Source organism: Chelonia mydas, chromosome 14 (assembly GCF_015237465.2).
Source record: "Chelonia mydas isolate rCheMyd1 chromosome 14, rCheMyd1.pri.v2, whole genome shotgun sequence".
Taxonomy (NCBI): Eukaryota; Metazoa; Chordata; order Testudines; family Cheloniidae; genus Chelonia; species Chelonia mydas.
The window spans coordinates 35,172,001-35,191,103 of NC_051254.2; the positions used below are offsets into that span (position 1 = coordinate 35,172,001).

At 51.2% G+C, this 19,103-nt stretch overlaps 1 protein-coding gene and 1 non-coding gene across 2 annotated transcripts in view; both read right to left on the reverse strand.

The window, feature by feature from the left end:
• Window positions 1-330: 330 nt before the first annotated feature.
• TRNAE-CUC lies at window positions 331-402 on the reverse strand. Its single transcript has one exon. It is a non-coding gene; the product is annotated as a tRNA-Glu (tRNA).
• An 11,465-nt stretch (window positions 403-11,867) lies between these two features.
• Window positions 11,868-19,103, reverse strand: part of LOC102941219 — a 36,819-nt gene continuing 29,583 nt past the window's right edge. Inside the window, exons 10-14 of the mRNA XM_043528530.1 lie at window positions 18,693-18,788; window positions 16,686-16,916; window positions 15,625-15,647; window positions 14,172-14,287; window positions 11,868-12,626 (exon numbers count right to left, since the gene is read on the reverse strand). Coding sequence (XP_043384465.1) covers window positions 12,085-12,626; window positions 14,172-14,287; window positions 15,625-15,647; window positions 16,686-16,916; window positions 18,693-18,788 — 1,008 coding nt within the window. The 3' untranslated portion in view covers window positions 11,868-12,084. The remainder of the gene's footprint in view (window positions 12,627-14,171; window positions 14,288-15,624; window positions 15,648-16,685; window positions 16,917-18,692; window positions 18,789-19,103) is intronic.

Below are 19,103 nucleotides of genomic sequence, written 5' to 3' on the forward strand. Positions count from 1 at the left end.
TGGTTAATTCCAAAGACTTGAATATAGACCTGGGTGAAAGGTTTTCTGGATGAATATTTTATTTACTGAAAGATTTTGGTTTGACCAAAAATAATTTTTTTTTAGTTTCGTTTCCACAAAACAACTGAAAAAAATTCCTCTTGGGTCAACCTGAATTATTATGATGATTATTACTATTATTTTATTGGTTTGGCAAGGTAGCAAGCAAAACAACAACTGATTTGCACAGCTCTATTTTTATAAAGTGTTCATAGTGGGAACATGCCTTATTTCTGCTCTGAGGCTCTAGAACAGTTCCCTTTGTTCAATAAAGGTTGACAAAAAGCTTGTTTCCCTGACCGGGAATCGAACCCGGGCCGCGGCGGTGAGAGCGCCGAATCCTAACCACTAGACCACCAGGGAGATGGCATTTTCTGCTTTATCACCGACTCTAGGCTTTTACAGGCAACTTTCTCTAAACATTCATCTTCAGTCAACCTGAAGTATTACTATTATTATCATTTTCCTTTGGCTAGCTAGCAAGCTACAAATTAAATCACTTCCACACCTCCATTTCTATAACAGGGGATTGAGCCTCGGATTTAAGGTGAGCAGTAGCAACATGCCCGCAGTTTGCACAGAGCTTTGCTTTTCACACACTCGCCAAACACCTTCCCAGCATCCTGAAAGCTAAGCAGGAGGCTGAAGGAGCCACATACCTGCTCAAGGTGCTTCTGATGTTCCAGAAGGGAGACAGACAGGAAAAAACATCAATCCACAGTGACACGAATGAGAATGAATACCCAATCGTCTTTCGACTTAACTACTTAGTCAATTGTCAACCTTCCTATCATTATCCCTATCAAATGATGATGATGTACACTTGACTTTATATCCCAGTGTGCCATGGATCTCTACAGGTTGCATTAGCCAATCCAACCATTTGGCACTCAGAGATGGGTAACTCTGTATTGTGCCTGATTCTTGTGCAGCTATACAAGGCTGGTAGATGCAGATACTTTCACCTCTTCTTAACCAACACTAATCCCTCTCCCTTCCCAAAATACACACAGGCAACCATGACATTGCTCCTTTTCTCCCCACATGTTGGGGTATGAGGTTTGATCTGGTGAGGAACTGGTTTTAATAATACACATAGACACAGAATATGTCTGATTCCATGCTTTAGGGGTAACAATTGCACAAACGCACAGAGTCTGATTCCAGCCTGAAAGTACAGTGTATATACACACACACACACACTAAGCCCTGGTCTACACTAGGACTTTAGGTCGAATTTAGCAGCATTAAATCGATGTAAGCCTGCACCCATCCACACGATGAAGCCCTTTATTTCGACTTAAAGGGCTCTTAAAATCGATTTCCTTACTCCACCCCTGACAAGTGGATTAGCGCTTAAATCGGCCTTGCAGGGTCGAATTTGGGGTACTGTGGACACAATTCGACGGTATTGGCCTCCGGGAGCTATCCCAGAGTGCTCCATTTTGACCGCTCTGGACAGCACTCTCAACTCAGATGCACTGGCCAGGTAGACAGGAAAAGAACCGCGAACTTTTGAATCTCATTTCCTGTTTGGCCAGCATGGCAAGCTGCAGGTGACCATGCAGAGCTCATCAGCAGAGGTGACCATGATGGAGTCCCAGAATCGCAAAAGAGCTCCAGCATGGACTGAACGGGAGGTACGGGATCTGATCACTGTATGGGGAGAGGAATCCGTGCTATCAGAACTCCATTCCAGTTTTCGAAATGCCAAAACCTTTGTCAAAATCTCCCAGGGCATGAAGGACAGAGGCCATAACAGGGACCCGAAGCAGTGCCGCGTGAAACTGAAGGAGCTGAGGCAAGCCTACCAGAAAACCAGAGAGGCGAACGGCCGCTCCGGGTCAGAGCCCCAAACATGCCGCTTCTATGATGAGCTGCATGCCATTTTAGGGGGTTCAGCCACCACTACCCCAGCCGTGTTGTTTGACTCCTTCAATGGAGATGGAGGCAATACGGAAGCAGGTTTTGGGGACGAAGAAGATGATGATGATGATGAAGTTGTAGATAGCTCACAGCAAGCAAGCGGAGAAACCGGTTTTCCCGACAGCCAGGAACTGTTTCTCACCCTGGACCTGGAGCCAGTACCCCCCGAACCCACCCAAGGCTGCCTCCTGGACCCAGCAGGCGGAGAAGGGACCTCCAGTGAGTGTACCTTTTAAAATACTATACATGGTTTAAAAGCAAGCATGTGAAAGGATTACTTTGCCCTGGCATTCGCGGCTCTCCTGGATATACTCCCAAAGCCTTTGCAAAAGGTTTCTGGGGAGGGCAGACTTATTGCGTCCTTCATGGTAGAACACTTTACCACTCCAGGCCAGTAACACGTACTCGGGAATCATTGTACAACAAAGCATTGCAGTGTATGTTTGCTGGCGTTCAAACAACATCCGTTCTTTATCTCTCTGTGTTATCCTCAGGAGAGTGAGATCTAATCCATGGTCACCTGGTTGAAATAGGGTGCTTTTCTTCAGGGGACACTCAGAGGAGCCCATTCCTGCTGGGCTGTTTGCCTGCGGCTGAACAGAAATGTTCCCCGCTGTTAGCCACAGGGAGGGGGGAGGGTTGAGGGGGTAGCCACGCGGTGGGGGGAGGCAAAATGCGACCTTGTAACAAAAGCACATGTGCTATGTATGTAATGTTAACAGCAAGGTTTACCCTGAAAGAGTGTAGCCACTGTTTTATAAAATGTGTCTTTTTAAATACCGCTGTCCCTTTTTTTTTCTCCACCAGCTGCATGTGTTTCAATGATCACAGGATCTTCTCCTTCCCAGAGGCTAGTGAAGATTAGAAAGAAAAAAAAACACACTCGAGATGAAATGTTCTCTGAGCTCATGCTGTCCTCCCACACTGACAGAGCACAGACGAATGCGTGGAGGCAAATAATGTCAGAGTGCAGGAAAGCACAAAATGACCGGGAGGAGAGGTGGCGGGCTGAAGAGAGTAAGTGGCGGGCTGAAGACAGGGCTGAAGCTCGAATGTGGCGGCAGCGTGATGAGAGGAGGCAGGATTCAATGCTGAGGCTGCTGGAGGACCAAACCAGTATGCTCCAGTGTATGGTTGAGCTGCAGCAAAGGCAGCTGGAGCACAGACTGCCACTACAGCCCCTGTGTAACCAACCGCCCTCCTCCCCAAGTTCCATAGCCTCCACACCCAGACGCCCAAGAACGCAGTGGGGGGGCCACCAGCCAACCAGCCACTCCGCCACAGAGGATTGCCCAAAAAAAAGAAGGCTGTCATTCAATAAATTTTAAAGTTGTAAACTTTTAAAGTGCTGTGTGGCATTTTCCTTCCCTCTTCCACCACTCCTCCTGGGCTACCTTGGTAGTCATCCCCCTATTTGTGTGATGAATGAATAAAGAATGCATGAATGTGAAGCAACAATGACTTTATTGCCTCTGCAAGCGGTGATCGAAGGGAGGAGGAGAGGGTGGTTGGCTTACAGGGAAGTAGAGTGAACCAAGGGGCGGGGGGTTTCATCAAGGAGAAACAAACAGAACTTTCACACTGTAGCCTGGCCAGTCATGAAACTGGTTTTCAAAGCTTCTCTGATGCGTACCGCGCCCTCCTGTGCTCTTCTAACCGCCCTGGTGTCTGGCTGCGCGTAACCAGCAGCCAGGCGATTTGCCTCAACCTCCCACCCCACCATAAACGTCTCCCCCTTACTCTCATAGATATTGTGGAGCACACAGCAAGCAGTAATAACAGTGGGAATATTGGTTTCGCTGAGGTCTAAGCGAGTCAGTAAACTGCGCCAGCGCGCCTTTAAACATCCAAATGCACATTCTACCACCATTCGGCACTTGCTCAGCCTGTAGTTGAACAGCTCCTGACTACTGTCCAGGCTGCCTGTGTACGGCTTCATGAGCCATGGCATTAAGGGGTAGGCTGGGTCCCCAAGGATACATATAGGCATTTCAACATCCCCAACAGTTATTTTCTGGTCTGGGAATAAAGTCCCTTCTTGCAGCTTTTGGAACAGACCAGAGTTCCTGAAGATGCAAGCGTCATGTACCTTTCCCAGCCATCCCACGTTGATGTTGGTGAAACATCCCTTGTGATCCACCAGAGCTTGCAGCACTATTGAAAAGTACCCCTTGTGGTTTATATACTCGCCGGCTTGGTGCTCCCGTGCCAAGATAGGGATATGGGTTCCGTCTATGGCCCCACCACAGTTAGGGAATCCCATTGCAGCAAAGCCATCCACTATGACCTGCACATTTCCCAGGGTCACTACCCTTGATATTAGCAGATCTTTGATTGCGTGGGCTACTTGCATCACAGCAGCCCCCACAGTAGATTTGCCCACTCCAAATTGATTCCCAACTGACCGGTAGCTGTCTGGCGTTGCAAGCTTCCACAGGGCTATCGCCACTCGCTTCTCAGCTGTGAGGGCTGCTCTCATCTTGGTATTCATGCGCTTCAGGGCAGGGGAAAGCAAGTCACAAAGTTCCATGAAAGTGCCCTTACGCATGCGAAAGTTTCGCAGCCACTGGGAATCGTCCCAGACCTGCAACACTATGCGGTCCCATCAGTCTGTGCTTGTTTCCCGAGCCCAGAATCGGCGTTCCACAGCATGAACCTGCCCCATTAGCACCATGATGCCTACACTGGCAGGGCCCATGCTTTCAGAGAAATCTGTGTCCATGTCCTGATCACTCACGTGACCGCGCTGACGTCGCCTCCTTGCCCGGTATCGCTTTGCCAGGTTCTGGTGCTGCATATACTGCTGGATAATGCGTGTGGTGTTTAATGTGCTCCTAATTGCCAAAGTGAGCTGAGCGGCCTCCATGCTTGCCTTGGTATGGCATCCGCACAGAAAAAAGGCGCGGAATGATTGTCTGCCATTGCTCTGACGGAGGGAGGGGCGACTGACGACATGGCTTACAGGGTTGGCTTCAGGGAGCTAAAATCAACAAAGGAGGTGGCTTTACATCAAGGAGTATTTCAGGCAGGACTTCACGGAGGGTTCCAATAAGAAATGGTGCACCTAAGTTATTGTTCTTATTGGAACAAGGAGGTTAGCCTAGCCTCTGATTGATACATGGCTAGATTTACCTCGCTGCACCTTCTCTGTGAGTGACTGCAGTGTGACCTAGAGGAATGAGTCCCCTAGACAGGGGAGGAGGCAAATGAGTACAAAACAAATCTGGTCTATTTCTTGTTTTGATCCACTCCATCTATCTTTTACATCTTTGGCTGGCAGCAGACGGTGCAGAAGGACTGCAAGCCATCCACATCCCATGGCTGCTCGGCAGAAGACGGTACAATAGGACTGCTAGCAATCCATATTGCCTGCCTGCTCACCATAAGACGGTTCAATAGGACTGACTGCAGGACTAAAGAGAATGACCTGGTCAAGTCACTCCAAATTTAGTCCCTGCGCCCATGTCTGCCCAGGCGCTCCCAGCCGACGCGGCCAGGAGCACCTTGGACATGACGATGACGGCTACCAGTCGTATTGTACCGTCTGCTGCCACAAGGCAATGGGTTGCTGCTACTGTGTAGCAATGCAGTACCGCGTCTGCCAGCACCCAGGAGACATACGGTGACGGTTACCTGAGCGGGCTCCATGCTTGCCATGGTATGGCGTCCGCAAAGGTAACTCAGGAAAAAAGGCGCGAAACGATTGTCTGCTGCTGCTTTCACGGAGGGAGGGAGGGAGGGAAGGGGGGACTGACGATATGTACCCAGAACCACCCGCGACAATGTTTCAGCCCCATCAGGCATTGGGATCTCAACCCAGAATTCCAATGGGCAGCGGAGACTGCGGGAACTGTGGGATAGCTACCCACAGTGCAACGCTCCGGAAGTCGACTCTAGCCTCGGTACTGTGGAAGCACTCCACCGAGTTAATGCACTTAATGCACTTAGAGCATTTTCTGTGGGGACACACACACTCGAATATATAAAACCGATTTCTAAAAAAACGACTTCTATAAATTCGACCTTATTCCGTAGTGTAGACATACCCACAGAGTCCTCTACAGTACAAAATTATTTCAAAATTATTCTATTCAAATTTTTTGAAGCGATTTTATACATTCGGTCTTGTGTGTCCCCACTAAAGCACGTGAATTTGGCGGAGTGCATCCACAGTACTGAGGCTAGCATTGAATGTCGGAGCGTTGCACTGTGGGTAGCTATCCCACAGTTCCCGCAGTCCCTGCTGCCCACTGGAATTCTGGGTTAAGCTCCCAGTGCCTGATGGGCCAGAAACTTTCTCGTGGGTGTTTCTGGGTGTGTGTCATCAGTCGCTCCTCCCTCTGTGAAAGCTACAGCAGACAATCGTTTCGCGCCTTTTTGGTGTGCAGACACCATACTGCTTTCAGCAGATGGTGCAGTATGGTGCACTGCTTCTCTCCTGGTACAATGAAGCCACCTCGCATTACCTCTCATCTTTCTATGTAATCTCTCTAAGTATCTACTCTTTCTCTTTCTCATCGACCGCTTCCGCTGCCAACTCTGCTCGGCCATCGTGAACCAAGCAGCACAGCTTCCGCCGCCAACTCTGCTCTCCCGCTCTTGCCGTGCTACCGAGCTTCTCCATGTTGTCTGTCCTGGGCTCCCACCTCTGTGAAAGCTACAGAAGACAACCATTTCCCGCCTTCCTTCGGCTATCATGAACCGAACCAGTGGCTGCAAAACTTTTGTATGCGTAGGGCCACTTTCATGGAACTTTGTGGCTTGCTGTCCCCTGCCCTGAAGCACAAAGACACCAAAATGAGAGCAGCCCTCACAGTTGAGAAGCAAGTGGCCATAGCCCTGTGGAAGCTTGCAAAGCCAGACAGCTACCGGTCAGTCGGGAATCAGTTTGGAGTGGGCAAATCTACTGTGGGGGCTGCTGTGCTGCAAGTAGCCAACACAATCATTGACCAGCTGCTATCAAGGGTAGTGACTTTGGAAAATCTGCAGACCATTGTGGATGGCTTTAATGCACTAGGGTGAGAGACAGAACGCATATCCCTATCTTGGCCCTGAAACACCGGGGAGGCCAGTACATAAACCACAAGGGGTACTTTTCTATGGTGCTGCAAACACTGGTGGATCACAAGGGAGCTTTCACTGACATCAACGTGGGATGGCCGGGAAAGGTGCATGACGCTCACATCTTCAGGAACTCTGGTCTGTTTGAACAGCTGCAGGAAGGGATTTACTTCCCAGACAAGAAAATTACTGTTGGGGATGTTGAAATGCCTATAGTTATCCTTGGGGACCCAGCCTACCCCTTAATGCCATGGCTCATGAAGCCATACACAGGCCCCCTGCACAGTAGTAAGGAGCAGTCAACTATAGGTGAGCAAGTGCAGAATGGTGGTAGAATGTGTGTTTGGACGTTTGAAAGCGCACTGGTGTAGTTTACTGACTCGTTAGATCTCAGCACAACCGATATTCCAACTGTAATTGCTGCTTGTTGTGTGCTCCACAATATCTGTGAGAGTAAGGGGGAGACGTTTATGGCGGGGTGGGAGGTTGAGGCAACTCGCCTGGCAGCCAATTTCTCACAGCCAGACAACAGGGCAATTAGAAGAGCGCAGCAGGGTGCACTGCATATCAGAGAAGCTTTGAAAGCCAGTTTCATGACTGGCCAGGGTACGGTGTGACAGTTGTGTTTGTTTCTCTTGAAGTTACCTGCCCCCTATATATATGAAAGGAAATAAAGTCGCAATTGTTTAAAAACTGTTCTTTATTATTTGTTGCACAACACACTGAGAGAAATCAAAAGGTAGACCAGGACTTGGGGCGAATTGGGTTATGGGGGTGGAGGAAGAGGGAAGGACAAGTCCAGAAACCAAATCAAACTTTCGGATATGCCAGCTTTCTGCTGCTTGTGCAATCCTCTGGGGTTGAGTATGTGGGTGCCCGTAGCCGCTCCCCCGCCCCCGCGTTCTTGGGTGTCTGGGTGAGGAGGCTATGGAACTTGGGGAGGAGGCAGGGCGGTTATACAGAGGCTGCAGCGACAGTCTGTGGTCTTGCTGCCTTTCCCGCATTACATCCACCATACAGCGGAGCAGGTCAGTTTGCTCCCCCATGAGTTTGCCCATAGCATCCTGCCTGCTCTCATCACGCGCGTCCCTCCTCTCTTCATATACACGTAACGCTTTACGGGACTCCGCAATTGTTTGCCTCCACGCATTCAGCTGGGCCCTGTCAGTGCGGGAGGACTGCACGAGCTCGGTGAACATGTCGTCCCTGGTTCGCTTTTTCCACCTTCTAATCTGGACCAGCCTCTGGAACACAGTAGACAGGGGCCGCGTTGAAACATTTTCACCTGAGGGAGGAGAAAAAGGGAGGGTAGTATTTTAAAAGATACATTTTAGAGAACAAAGGAGACACTCTTTCTCAGTGAAACAGGCAAGTCATAGTACACAGCACATGTTCTTTCTGTACAAGGTCGCGTTTCGCCTCTTATACTGAAGTGCCTGCCATTTTGGTGTGAGTAAGCCATCACACACGGCCGGGCAACAGAATTCAGCTGCAGGCAGCCATGGTAAGCCCTAGGGGCATGCGGGGTTCTGCTTCTTCCACATTCATTTCAATGCTTTCAGACTGCCGGGCCCCCTTTCGCATAGCAAGCAATGCCTGGTGGGTTTGCCATATAAAAGGAGGGCCTGCAGGCTCTCTGGGATGATCGATTCATACAACACCCCCCACACCCTCTCCGTGGCTCAGATGAGGCTCTGAGCAGGGATGAGCCATTTAAACTACACTCAAACAGCCCAGCGCAGCTGGGTTTCCCCCCACCCTCCCACCGTGTGGCTCTGATCAGGCTCTCACTCACCAGAAGTGCCTTCTCCAGGGTCATGGTCCGGGAGCCCGCCTTGGGAATGGGGGGAGGCTGTTGGCTCCAGCATTAAGACTAGTTCCTGGCTAGGGGCAAAAACGGATTCCCCACTTGCCGCCTGTGTGCTGTCTTCCTCCTCCTCTTTGTCCTCCAAAAACTCATCCTCCTTGTTCCGTGCAACTCCCCCCTTGCAGGTGTCCATGGACAGTGGTGGGGTAGTGGTGGCGTCACCCCTCATAATAGCATGCAGCTCAGTGTAGAAGCGGCATGTATGGGGCTGTGACCCAGAGCGCCCATTCGCCTCCCTGGCTTTTCGGTATGCTTGCCTGAGCTCCTTGATTTTTGTACGACACTGCTCTGTGTCCCTGGAGTAGCCTTTTTTGTCATGGCCCTGGAGACTTTAGCGTACATATTTGCGTTTCTTTTTTTTGGAACGTAGTTCTGCCATAACAGATTCGTCTCCCCAACATGCGACGAGATCCAGCACCTCCCATTCGGACCATGCTGGAGCTCGTCTGCGAATCCGGGACTGCGTGGTTTCTTGTGATGGTGGACTCTGCATGGTCGCCTGTGATGGTGGACTGTGCTGATGGTCACCTGTGCTGATGGTGACCAAACAGGAAATGAAATTCAAAAGTTCCCGGGGCTTTTACTGCCTACCTGGCTAATGCATCGGAGTTGAGAGTGTTGTCCAGAGCGGTCACAAGGGAGCATTCTGGGATAGCTCCCGGAGGCCAATAACGTCGAATGGCATCCACAGTACCTGTAACCCAGAACTGCGATCTCAATTTTAGCGCTACTCCACTTGCCGAGGTGGAGTACAGAAATCGGATTAAAGAGCTCTTTAAATTGAAAAAACTGGTTTGGTCATGTGGACGGAATCAGTTTTATTTCGAATTAACCCGGCTACTTCCGAAATAACCGCGTGTCGTAGACCAGGCGTCAAACTTGAGACAGGCAACCAGACACCTCAAGTGAGGCAGCAGTGTGCATGCCTAGAGGCAGAAACATAAGCACTTAGGGGAATTTTGCAGCAAAACTTTAGGCATCGAGTCAATTAAGGCACTTACAGGTTAGGCAACAGCTAAGTGGGGGCTTTGACGACCTCAGTGGTGCCTAAATTTCCCCCAGTGAAACCCGTCTACCCACATCATTCAGATCCCTATCTATAGCCTGTGCTTTGGGTGGAGGCTCCTATTGTTTCAGCTCTCTTATTCCATGAAGGAGCTTTGTGTTCTTGACATCTCTCCTGCACGAAGGATGGCCTGTTATACCCACCAGCTTCAATGGGGTTTCACCCAAACCCCAACTTAACCATAGACGCCAACTCCATGGGTGCTCCGCGGCTGGAGCAGCCACTAAAAAAAAATAGTGGGTGCTCAGCACCCACTCACAGCCCTGTCAATCAGCTCCTCTCCCTCCCCCTCAGCGCCTCCCTTCCATCGTTGATCAGCTGTTAAGAGGGGGGCAGGAGACGCTGGGGGGAAGGGAGAGGAGCGGGGCCAGGAAGAGGCGGAGCGAGGGCAGGGCAGGGGTGGGAAGAGGCAGGGTGGGGCCTTGGGGGAAGGTGTGGAGTGGGGGTGGGTCCTGGGGCGGAGCAGGAGTCAAGCACCCCCCAGGAAAATGGGAAAGTCAGCGCCTGTGAACATAACTATAAATGTAAGAGATCTGCATCATTAGACATCAGAATAGTGTGTATGTGTGAGACTCTGATGCCAATGTGCAAGCACAATCTCATATACCCAAGTTAGCTGTAGATACCCCATAATCCCATATATACAGGTTAAATACCTGTATGCATCCAGTAGGTGAATTACATTTTCCCCACCTTGTATATGGGAATTTTTCTAACTCCTGTCATTTTCTTTCACTCCCATGTTTGCAAGTTTCGGACATTTTTCCTGTTCCAATAACATCCATCTCGCTGCGACGAGGTGGAGAACATACACTTTCAAACCATGTGTTGGATCATTTCACTGTCTCATCTCTGTAGTGTGTTGGTAGCTCACATTCATGAACTAATTTACCCTCACAGGCCCTCTGCGAGTTCAGGAAGGTGTGCAACCCTGACACTCCTGATGGAGAATCTGTGGCCCCGAGTGGTCTAATGACTCGCTTCAAATTACACAGGAATCCTGAGGCAACGCCAAGAAAGGAGCCTGCGTCTCCTGAGTCCAAAGCTAACACCTGAACTACGAGGCCATTCTTCCTTCTTTTGTTTGAGCTAGAATAGCAGTACGTTGAAATCCAAGGGATTCCCCCCCGCCCCCCCCAAACAAACTCCAATCTGCTGCTTGCTCATCCTGGAGGTTCTTGATTGCCACTGGGACACAAGCTTTCACCTGTTTGGATGTCTGTGTTTTGCATTCAATGCAAAAGATCGGGGGGGGGGGGTGGTTGAGCTCTGCCTTAAGATATCAGACACAACCAGCTCCTGTCCCCCAGTGAAGAGATAGTGCTGTGTTTGTGCAAGGGCTCAGTATCAGTTTCTGCTAACAAGCGTGATGTATGCACGGCCTTGTCTACACACAGCTTTTCACTGGCTTAACTAAAGGGGTGTTGCTTGAAATGGATTCATTCACACTGATGCAAGCCTCCATGTAGTTCTCAGGCAGTGCTTTACAACCAAGGATCTCAATTCACTTTCCAAAGGAGGCCAGTATCAGCCCCATTTCTGAGATGGGGAGAGAGAAGTATAGAGCCGTGCTCAAACTCCCCCAACAGGCCAACAGCTATGCTGGAAATGGAACCCAGGTCTCCTGAATCCAGTGCTGTACCCCCTAGGCCACACTGCCTCCCATATGAACGGCTCATTGCAATTTCACTTATTCCATTTTTTTTTCCTTTTTAAACCCACCAGGAGAGACAAAAGGGCCCTTGGGGACTTTACAATTCACTTTAATACAATTATTCCATGGATCATAAGAATGTAGAATCCATTTGCTTTTTTAAAAAATGCACTTGTAAAACCCCATTAAAAGCTGGAGATTATTAATTGTCTCCCTTTCAGGTTCATTTCTGCAGTATCCACCTCCTCCCCGTTCCCCTCTACCCCAGTTACCCTTCTCCAATGCCCCGTTTCTGGCTCTGGTTACCCCACCCCAGTCTATGTCCCTGCAAACTGCTGTAATCCTGCAGCATCAGTGTTGGGACAAACAGACAGTTCGATGCCTTTTCTCCCTTCTCTTGGGTTTGACATGCACAAATACACTTTGGCCTCCAGGACAAACTGTGCCGTGTGAGGCTAACCATGTGTATTTCTAAGGCTCTATATTATACCCTGTGATGCAGGGACACAATCTGAACTGGGATCCTCTCCCCAAACACAGTAAAGGGAGGATTTTTTCTCCAGGGACAGAGGCCGGTGGGAAAGTGAAGATCGGGGCCTCGTTATCGGCATCAAAAAATGCCACCCGCCCCTCTTCACAGTCCAGATAAATCCCGATTGTCCTGGGCCGTTCAGCAAGGGAGAGGGGGATCTTGGGGGAGGTGAGAGCCAGGTACTGAGTCCCACACTGACCCACGGCCCAGATGCCCTCCTCCGGGTTAACATTGACCCGTCCCTTCCTCCTCACAGACTCTCTGGCCACCCCTACAGCCCAGGCTCCCCCGTCCTCCACCTCCACCTCCCAGTAATGCCTCCCCGAGGAGAAGCCCTCCAGGCCCAGCACACAGCGAGAAGAATCAAATCTCTTGGGATTGTCGGGCATGTGCTGGCGCGTGTCTTCCCATCTCACGCTTTTCCCATCCTCAGACAGGACAAGGCGGGGGTGAGCCGTGTCTGGATCCAGAGTCACATCCGCTGGGGGGGGACCAAGAGAGAATCAGAGCGTTAGGGGCAGAGCTCAGCCCTGGGGGCGGCTGGGACCATTTCTCACACACCCCAGCAGCCCCGTCCTGGCTGGGACCCTCCCTGATTTCCTGCCTCTCCGTCCCGGATCTCAGCAAGCTGCCTCTGCTGGGGCTGAGCAGGGATTTCACCGCGATTCCCTTCTCCCAGGCACTAGAGGTGCTGTTACAGCTGTAGTTTTGGCTCCAGATTCTGCCTTTCTGTTTCCCACCCTGCTGCCCCACTCCTAGCCACAGCGCTGGGGAGAGTGGAGGCAGAACCGGCCTTAGAGGTGGGCGGGCTGGACCGCCGTCCAAGGCGTGGTATTCAAGGGGACGTTGCGCTGGTACCTCCTACCCACTGACCTGCTGACAGCCAGTGCTTAATTTGTGCCGGGGCTGAGCCCCGGCACCTCTTTCAATACAAATTAAGCACTAAGGGGAGGCAACGGGGCCTGGATGAGGGGGACCAGTGGGGGTCAGGGGCGATAGGGTGGTGGGGCACCTGTGGGGGCCAGGGGCGCCAAAATACAAGTTCGCCCAGTCATGGGTGGCGAATATCAAAGGCCTGGGGAGACTAAGCCTCCCCTAACCCAGGCTGTGGCCCCACCCATGCTCCATCCCAAGGCCCTACCCACGTTCCCCTGAAGCCGGCAGGGACTCAGCTTGGACTGGCGGCCAGGGGCTGGGCCGGCTGAGGCAGCTTGGGCCGGTGCAGCTGGGGTGCTCGGGGCTTCAGCAGTGCAGGGAGGGCTTGGGGCTCCAGCAGTGCAGAACCCCAAAGGGTGGGGTTCACCTGCCACCCATGCGCCCAGGCACCATTTTCTCTAAGGCCAGCCCTGAGTGGAGGGACACCAGCATCAGCAGCCTGGGTGGGTCCCTCAGCCAAGAGAGAAAAGCAGAGAAGAGGTAGAAGGAGAGAAGAGGATAGCCTGGGGGGTGCAGGGTGAAAGGAGGGATCAGGGGCGGTAGGTGAGGGCATTGGGGAGGATAGAACTGCCCACGGGAAAAAGAAACCTAGATAAAACTTACGAATTACTTGTAAAGAAACATTTTCAAAATTAAGTGTGTGAGAGAGAAAACACCTCCCACCTTCCAACAAGCTCTCATCCTACGGGCTAGTCCCAAGGAATCTCCTCTAGTCCCAGCATTTCCCATACTGGGGGGTCCGACCCAAAAGGGGATCGCAAGACTATTGTATGGGAGGGTCGCGAGAGCAGTGGCTGAGGCTCCCAGCTCTGAAGGCAGCATTGTCCCCAGCAGCACCGCAGAAGTAAGGAAGGCGTGGTATGGAGGGGGTCCTCACTTTTTGAGGGGGGTCGTCACAGCCTGAAATATTTTCAAAGGGGGTCCTAGCCAAAATAGGTTGAGAACCTCTGCTCCAGGCCCTTACAGAGTTCAGTAATGATAAGATCATTGTTTACTCTTATTGTCTGGACTTTACATGAGCAGCTAATTGGCTCATCTCCTCCCACTGTCATATGTCAAGTTCCCCTCTTCTCAGATCCCTTCTCCGTACCTTGGAATTTCCTCAGAGTCTCCTTTAGGGCAATAGTTTTATGAGAGATGCTGCTGGGGGTTTTCTCCGGCTCAGGAGAAACCTCTTCCGGTTGCGGGACCTTCCCCAGCTCACACCTGGATAGAAACAGACTCTTCTAATTCATTATTTAGTTTATTCCTTATTCTCCATTGTTTGTTTGCTGTTTTTAAAAAATCATCTTTCCCCATGACTTTCATGCTAAGGAACCCTGCTGTCCTGATCGGACTGGGGTAAAACCCTGACCCCAGTGAAGTCCATGGCAAAATTTCTTTTGACTTCAGTGGGGCCAGGAGTTCACCCCTGGACTGCCTTTGTATACCCCAGCCTCAGGGTCTGTCTTCTCTACCAACATTAAAGCACTGCCGTGGCAGCCCTTTAACCTGGCTGTGTAGTCACGGTTCCAGCTCCAGCTCTCTCCCAGCACTGCAGGAAAACCACCACCTCCCTCCCCCTGAGGGGAGTAGCTACCAGCGCTGGGAGTGCTGGGATAAAATCTATCTGAACCCACGGCCAATTCGATCCTTGGCTTTCCTGCTGCGATTAACCAATAATGGGCAAAAAATATGACGTCTGTGCCATACATCTTTGTGGCCATTTGAGCACTTGGAAGCGGACTGAGAGAACACCACAGCTCCAGCTTGTCTCATGCATCACCCAAAAGTTATCAGATCGCCAAGAATTTTGCTCTCAGCCAACAGAGATATAAACATAGATAAGTGGAGATCATCAATTTTTTTAAAATGATCTTCTTGCTCTATGTTCACATCAATCTTGTTTCACTACGAAAGCCGCTATATGTTTGGAAATTCACTCTGCCTTCCCTCTAGGAGGAGGAAAGCACCCAGGTCTCCTCGTTCGGGGGGACCTGCAAGGTAAGGCTTTCTGGAGCATAGGACAGCTACGCTTGTCCTAGTCAAAGGGCAAGGAAGGAGGGATCCTTTCCCAGTGAGATGTATGGCAGGACAGGCACTGGCTTCCTCTTTTCAGCAGGGGTCTCAACCCAAGCTCTGCCCCAGGCCCCGCCCCACTCCATCCCTTCCCACAAGACCCCACCCTGCCCTGCCTCTTCCCACCCTGTTCTGCCCCCTCTCTGGAGCACGCCCCATCCTCGCTCTGCCATCTCCTCCCTAGTGCCTCCTGCACGTCACTGAACAGCTGATCCGCAGCGGGCGGGAGGCGCTGGGAGGGAGGGGGAGGAGCTGATTGGCAGGGCCACTGGTAGGTGCTGAGCACCCACTATTTTTTTCCGTGGGTGCTCCAGCCACGGAATCAGCACCTATGGCATGGAGTGTCTGTTACGTTTTTGTCCATTGCCTAGCATAATGGAGCCCTATGGGTCTGTCATTTGGGGCCCCTAAACACGACCACAATACAAACCAATCATAAGAACAGCATGGAAACTTGTGAGTGGGAGTGAGAAGGCGCCACGTACCTGCTCAAGGTGCTTCGGACATCCTAGAAGGGGAAGGGAGAGAAGGAACCTGAGTGAAATCAACGAGATGCAACACAGACCAATCTCGGTAGCCGTTTAGATGATTTCAGGGTATAACCTTAGGGCTTTTCTTTGTACCTAACTGCTTAGTCCGTTGTGCCCCTGCCTTTGAGTGGGCTAGAAGAGAAGTAAGTTGAAATCCACTCTTTAGGCCAGTGATTAGGGTGTGTACCTCTAAGGTGGGGAACCCCATAACATCTCTCCTTCTCATCAGGCAGGGATTGAACCAGGATTTCCTACGTCCCAACTGAGGACCCTAATTACTGAGCTAAAGGTTACAAGGGCGAGTCAGCTCTGCCACCAGAGTGGCTTTGTTTGGCACTAGTTACCCACCTGACTCATTCTCACAAGAATGATTTAGGCACCAGAAGCCACCAGGCTCCAAGTAAGGGGTTCCCATTTGCGGATCACAAGCAAGAGCCAGGCGCCTCCCCTGCAGCCCGGATTTGGGCACCTTTCTTTCTAAGAGTGCCGGGGCTTGGGACACACTCCTCTCCTTGGCATCTCCCATCGGCCAGCTTTGGCAGCTCCTTGCCTGGCATTCTGGTTTTTGTGGCTCCTGTTCTTCCGTGCCTAGATCTGCCTGTGCATTGTGTAGGGAGTCTGGGGGCCTAACGTTGTGGATCCCACTGTTGTCCTAGTGATGTTCTAGGGACCTGAAAGTTAGGCCTTGCAATCCCAAAACCCTTTGGGATCCAGGCTTCTTTGCCTCAGTCCCCCGCATCTGTAAAATGCAGCTAATAATCCTTCCCTAAAAAGAGGATCGATGCATTAATTTTGGGGAGGCATGTAGATCCGATGATCATGGGGGTCATTTGAGTACCTACATAGATTATATTTGATTTTAAATACCCAGGTTCTCTGAACAATGAAACCAATAATAATACTAATGGTTAGAAACAGAAAAAAATTATATTTGAGCTGCATAACCTGTGAGTTCTACTCTGGCATTTGACTCCTGGACTCCAAGGCTCTTGCGTATCAAGGATCCAGTATCTCACCTGCAAGAATTCACTCGCTGGCTGCTGGCACTTCCCCTCTAGCTCACTGATCATGTCATTTAGACAGGAAAGCTCCTCCAAGAATTTGGCAATGTTCTCATCCCTTCTCTTCTCAATCTCCTTGTCCAGCTCTTCCAGCCGGGCCAGAAGGAATCGCTCTTGTTCCTCCAGGAACTGCCGCAGCTGCTCAAATTCAGACAGAATCTTCAGCCTCTCAGTTTCTACCTGCTCCTGTAACGAGGAAGGGAAAGGGCAAGGCCCACAGAGTGAGTCACCTGGGGCCAGATCTTCAGCTGGTTTAACTCCATGAGTGTCAAGGCAGCTCTGCCAATTCAGGCCAGCTCTAGATGAGACCCTGGGTGCTCAATGGGGGTGGGGGATGGAGGGGGTATTTTAAATAGCGCTTGAGGGAAACTTTCCCATAAAAAGATAAGAATGGCCAGATTGGGTCAGACCAAAGGTCCATCTAGCCCAGTATCCTGTCTTCCGACAGTGGCCAGTGCCAGGTACCCCAGAGGAAATGAACAGAACAGGGGATCATCAGGTGATCCATCCCCTGTCACCCATTCCCAGCTTCTGGCAAACAGAGGTGAGGGGCACCATCCCTGCCCATCCTGGCTAAGAGCCACTGATGGACTGTCCTCCAGGAACTTTTCTAGTTCCCAGTATTGTTCAGGGGAAGATTTTCCTACAGTTCCCTGCTGGCTGTAATCTGACTGGTGTGTCTATGTGTCTGACACGAGAGAGTCTGTGACCTTCCAGGTAGGTCCCTAAAGGAGAAGTTAAGACAGTTAAGTTAAGACCCTGAGGTTATGTCCACCCAGCAAAGAAAAACCTGCAGCTGACCTGTGCCAGCTGACTCGGGCTTGTGGGGCTCGGGCTGCAGCATAGGCACCGAATCCGTGGGTGCTCAATACCCACCAGCAGCCCCGTCGATCAGCTCCTCCTCCTCTCACCCAGCGCCTCTCATGCACCAGTGATCAGTGGCATGCAGGACACACTGGGGCAGGGTGGGGGAGGTGGAACGAGGGTGGGGTGCACTCGGGGGAGGGGGTGGAACAGGGCAGGGCCTTGGGGGAAGGGATGAAGTGAGGGCGGGGCATTGGGCAGAGCGGAGGCCAAGCACCCCCAGGGAAACCAGAAATTCAGCGCCACTGGGCTGCGGGGCTGTTTCATTGCTCTGTAGGCTTCTGGGCTCCGGCTGGAGCCCGAGCTCTGGGACCCTTCACTTCTCAGGGTCCCAGATCCCTCCACTTCTCAGGGTCCTAGACCCCCACAGCCTGAGCCCTGCGAACCTGAGTCAGCTGGCACAGGCCAGCCACGGGTGTCTAGTTGCTGTGTAGACATACTCTGGATGACATTGGGAGTGAGAGAGGCTGGGGCAAGCAAACAAACAAAAAAGAATGAAACAAAAGAGAACTCAACAGACAGCTTAACCCTCTAATACATTAACTCTGGAAATCCTGATAGCCGCTCCCAGAGATGCCCAAACACATAGACATCTGGGGTGCAAATAACCCAGAAATTCCCAGCCCATCCAAACACAGACACACAGGCCCAGACTGAGCCTGGACTCAGCAGGGATGAAGGGAGAACAGGCTCTTTCTGGATCTCCTGGGGAAGGCCACACAAACTGCCTTGTGCCCCTGCAGCAGATGTGATGCTCCTGGCTGCTCAGAAGAGGGAAAGGAGGCGGCCAGGCCATGACCTCATGCCTGGTGCTAGCCAGCCCAGGATCACGCACTGCATCTCTCCCCCTTCACATATCAGAGTCCAGGGGCATTTTCATCAGCCCAAGTGCAGGACACAGAGCGTCTGCCACAATCCAGCCGGCACAGACCGGACATCCCCAAAGGGGAACATAGAAACACAGGATCTCACTCAGTGACACATGGTCAAAGTATGAGACACAGCCTCTCCCATCCTCCACACTACCAGAGTGATACCCACTCTGGGAGGGGCACGCACCTACATGTCCTTGCTGGATAATAATAACCTGATACCTACCAGATGCTCCCAGATTCTTGCCTCTTTGGTCAGTTTCAATCCCATCAGCTTTTCTCTCTCTTCCTTCAGAGTCTGTAATTGGATCTGGAGTTTTTCCTGGCAAGGAAATAATGTTGGGTGTTCAACGTTTTTTCCCTTCTTTGGATAGCGGCGTAGGGAGAATCCAGTCCCTACAAACTATAACCCGGCTGCACGGATATGACTGTATTTGTTTAAACGCTTTGCACCTGATTTAACTCAAAAGGAGAAAATGATTCCACAGCCATGCATAGTTGGCCACCAGGTTTGTATCCTCCAATTCACTGGATTGTTTTACCGGTTACTGATGTTACAATCTTGGACCTCTGTATAGTCCTTAGCCCCCTGGCCTCTGAGACATCCGCATGTTTGGGAACCAAGAGGTGAGTGATT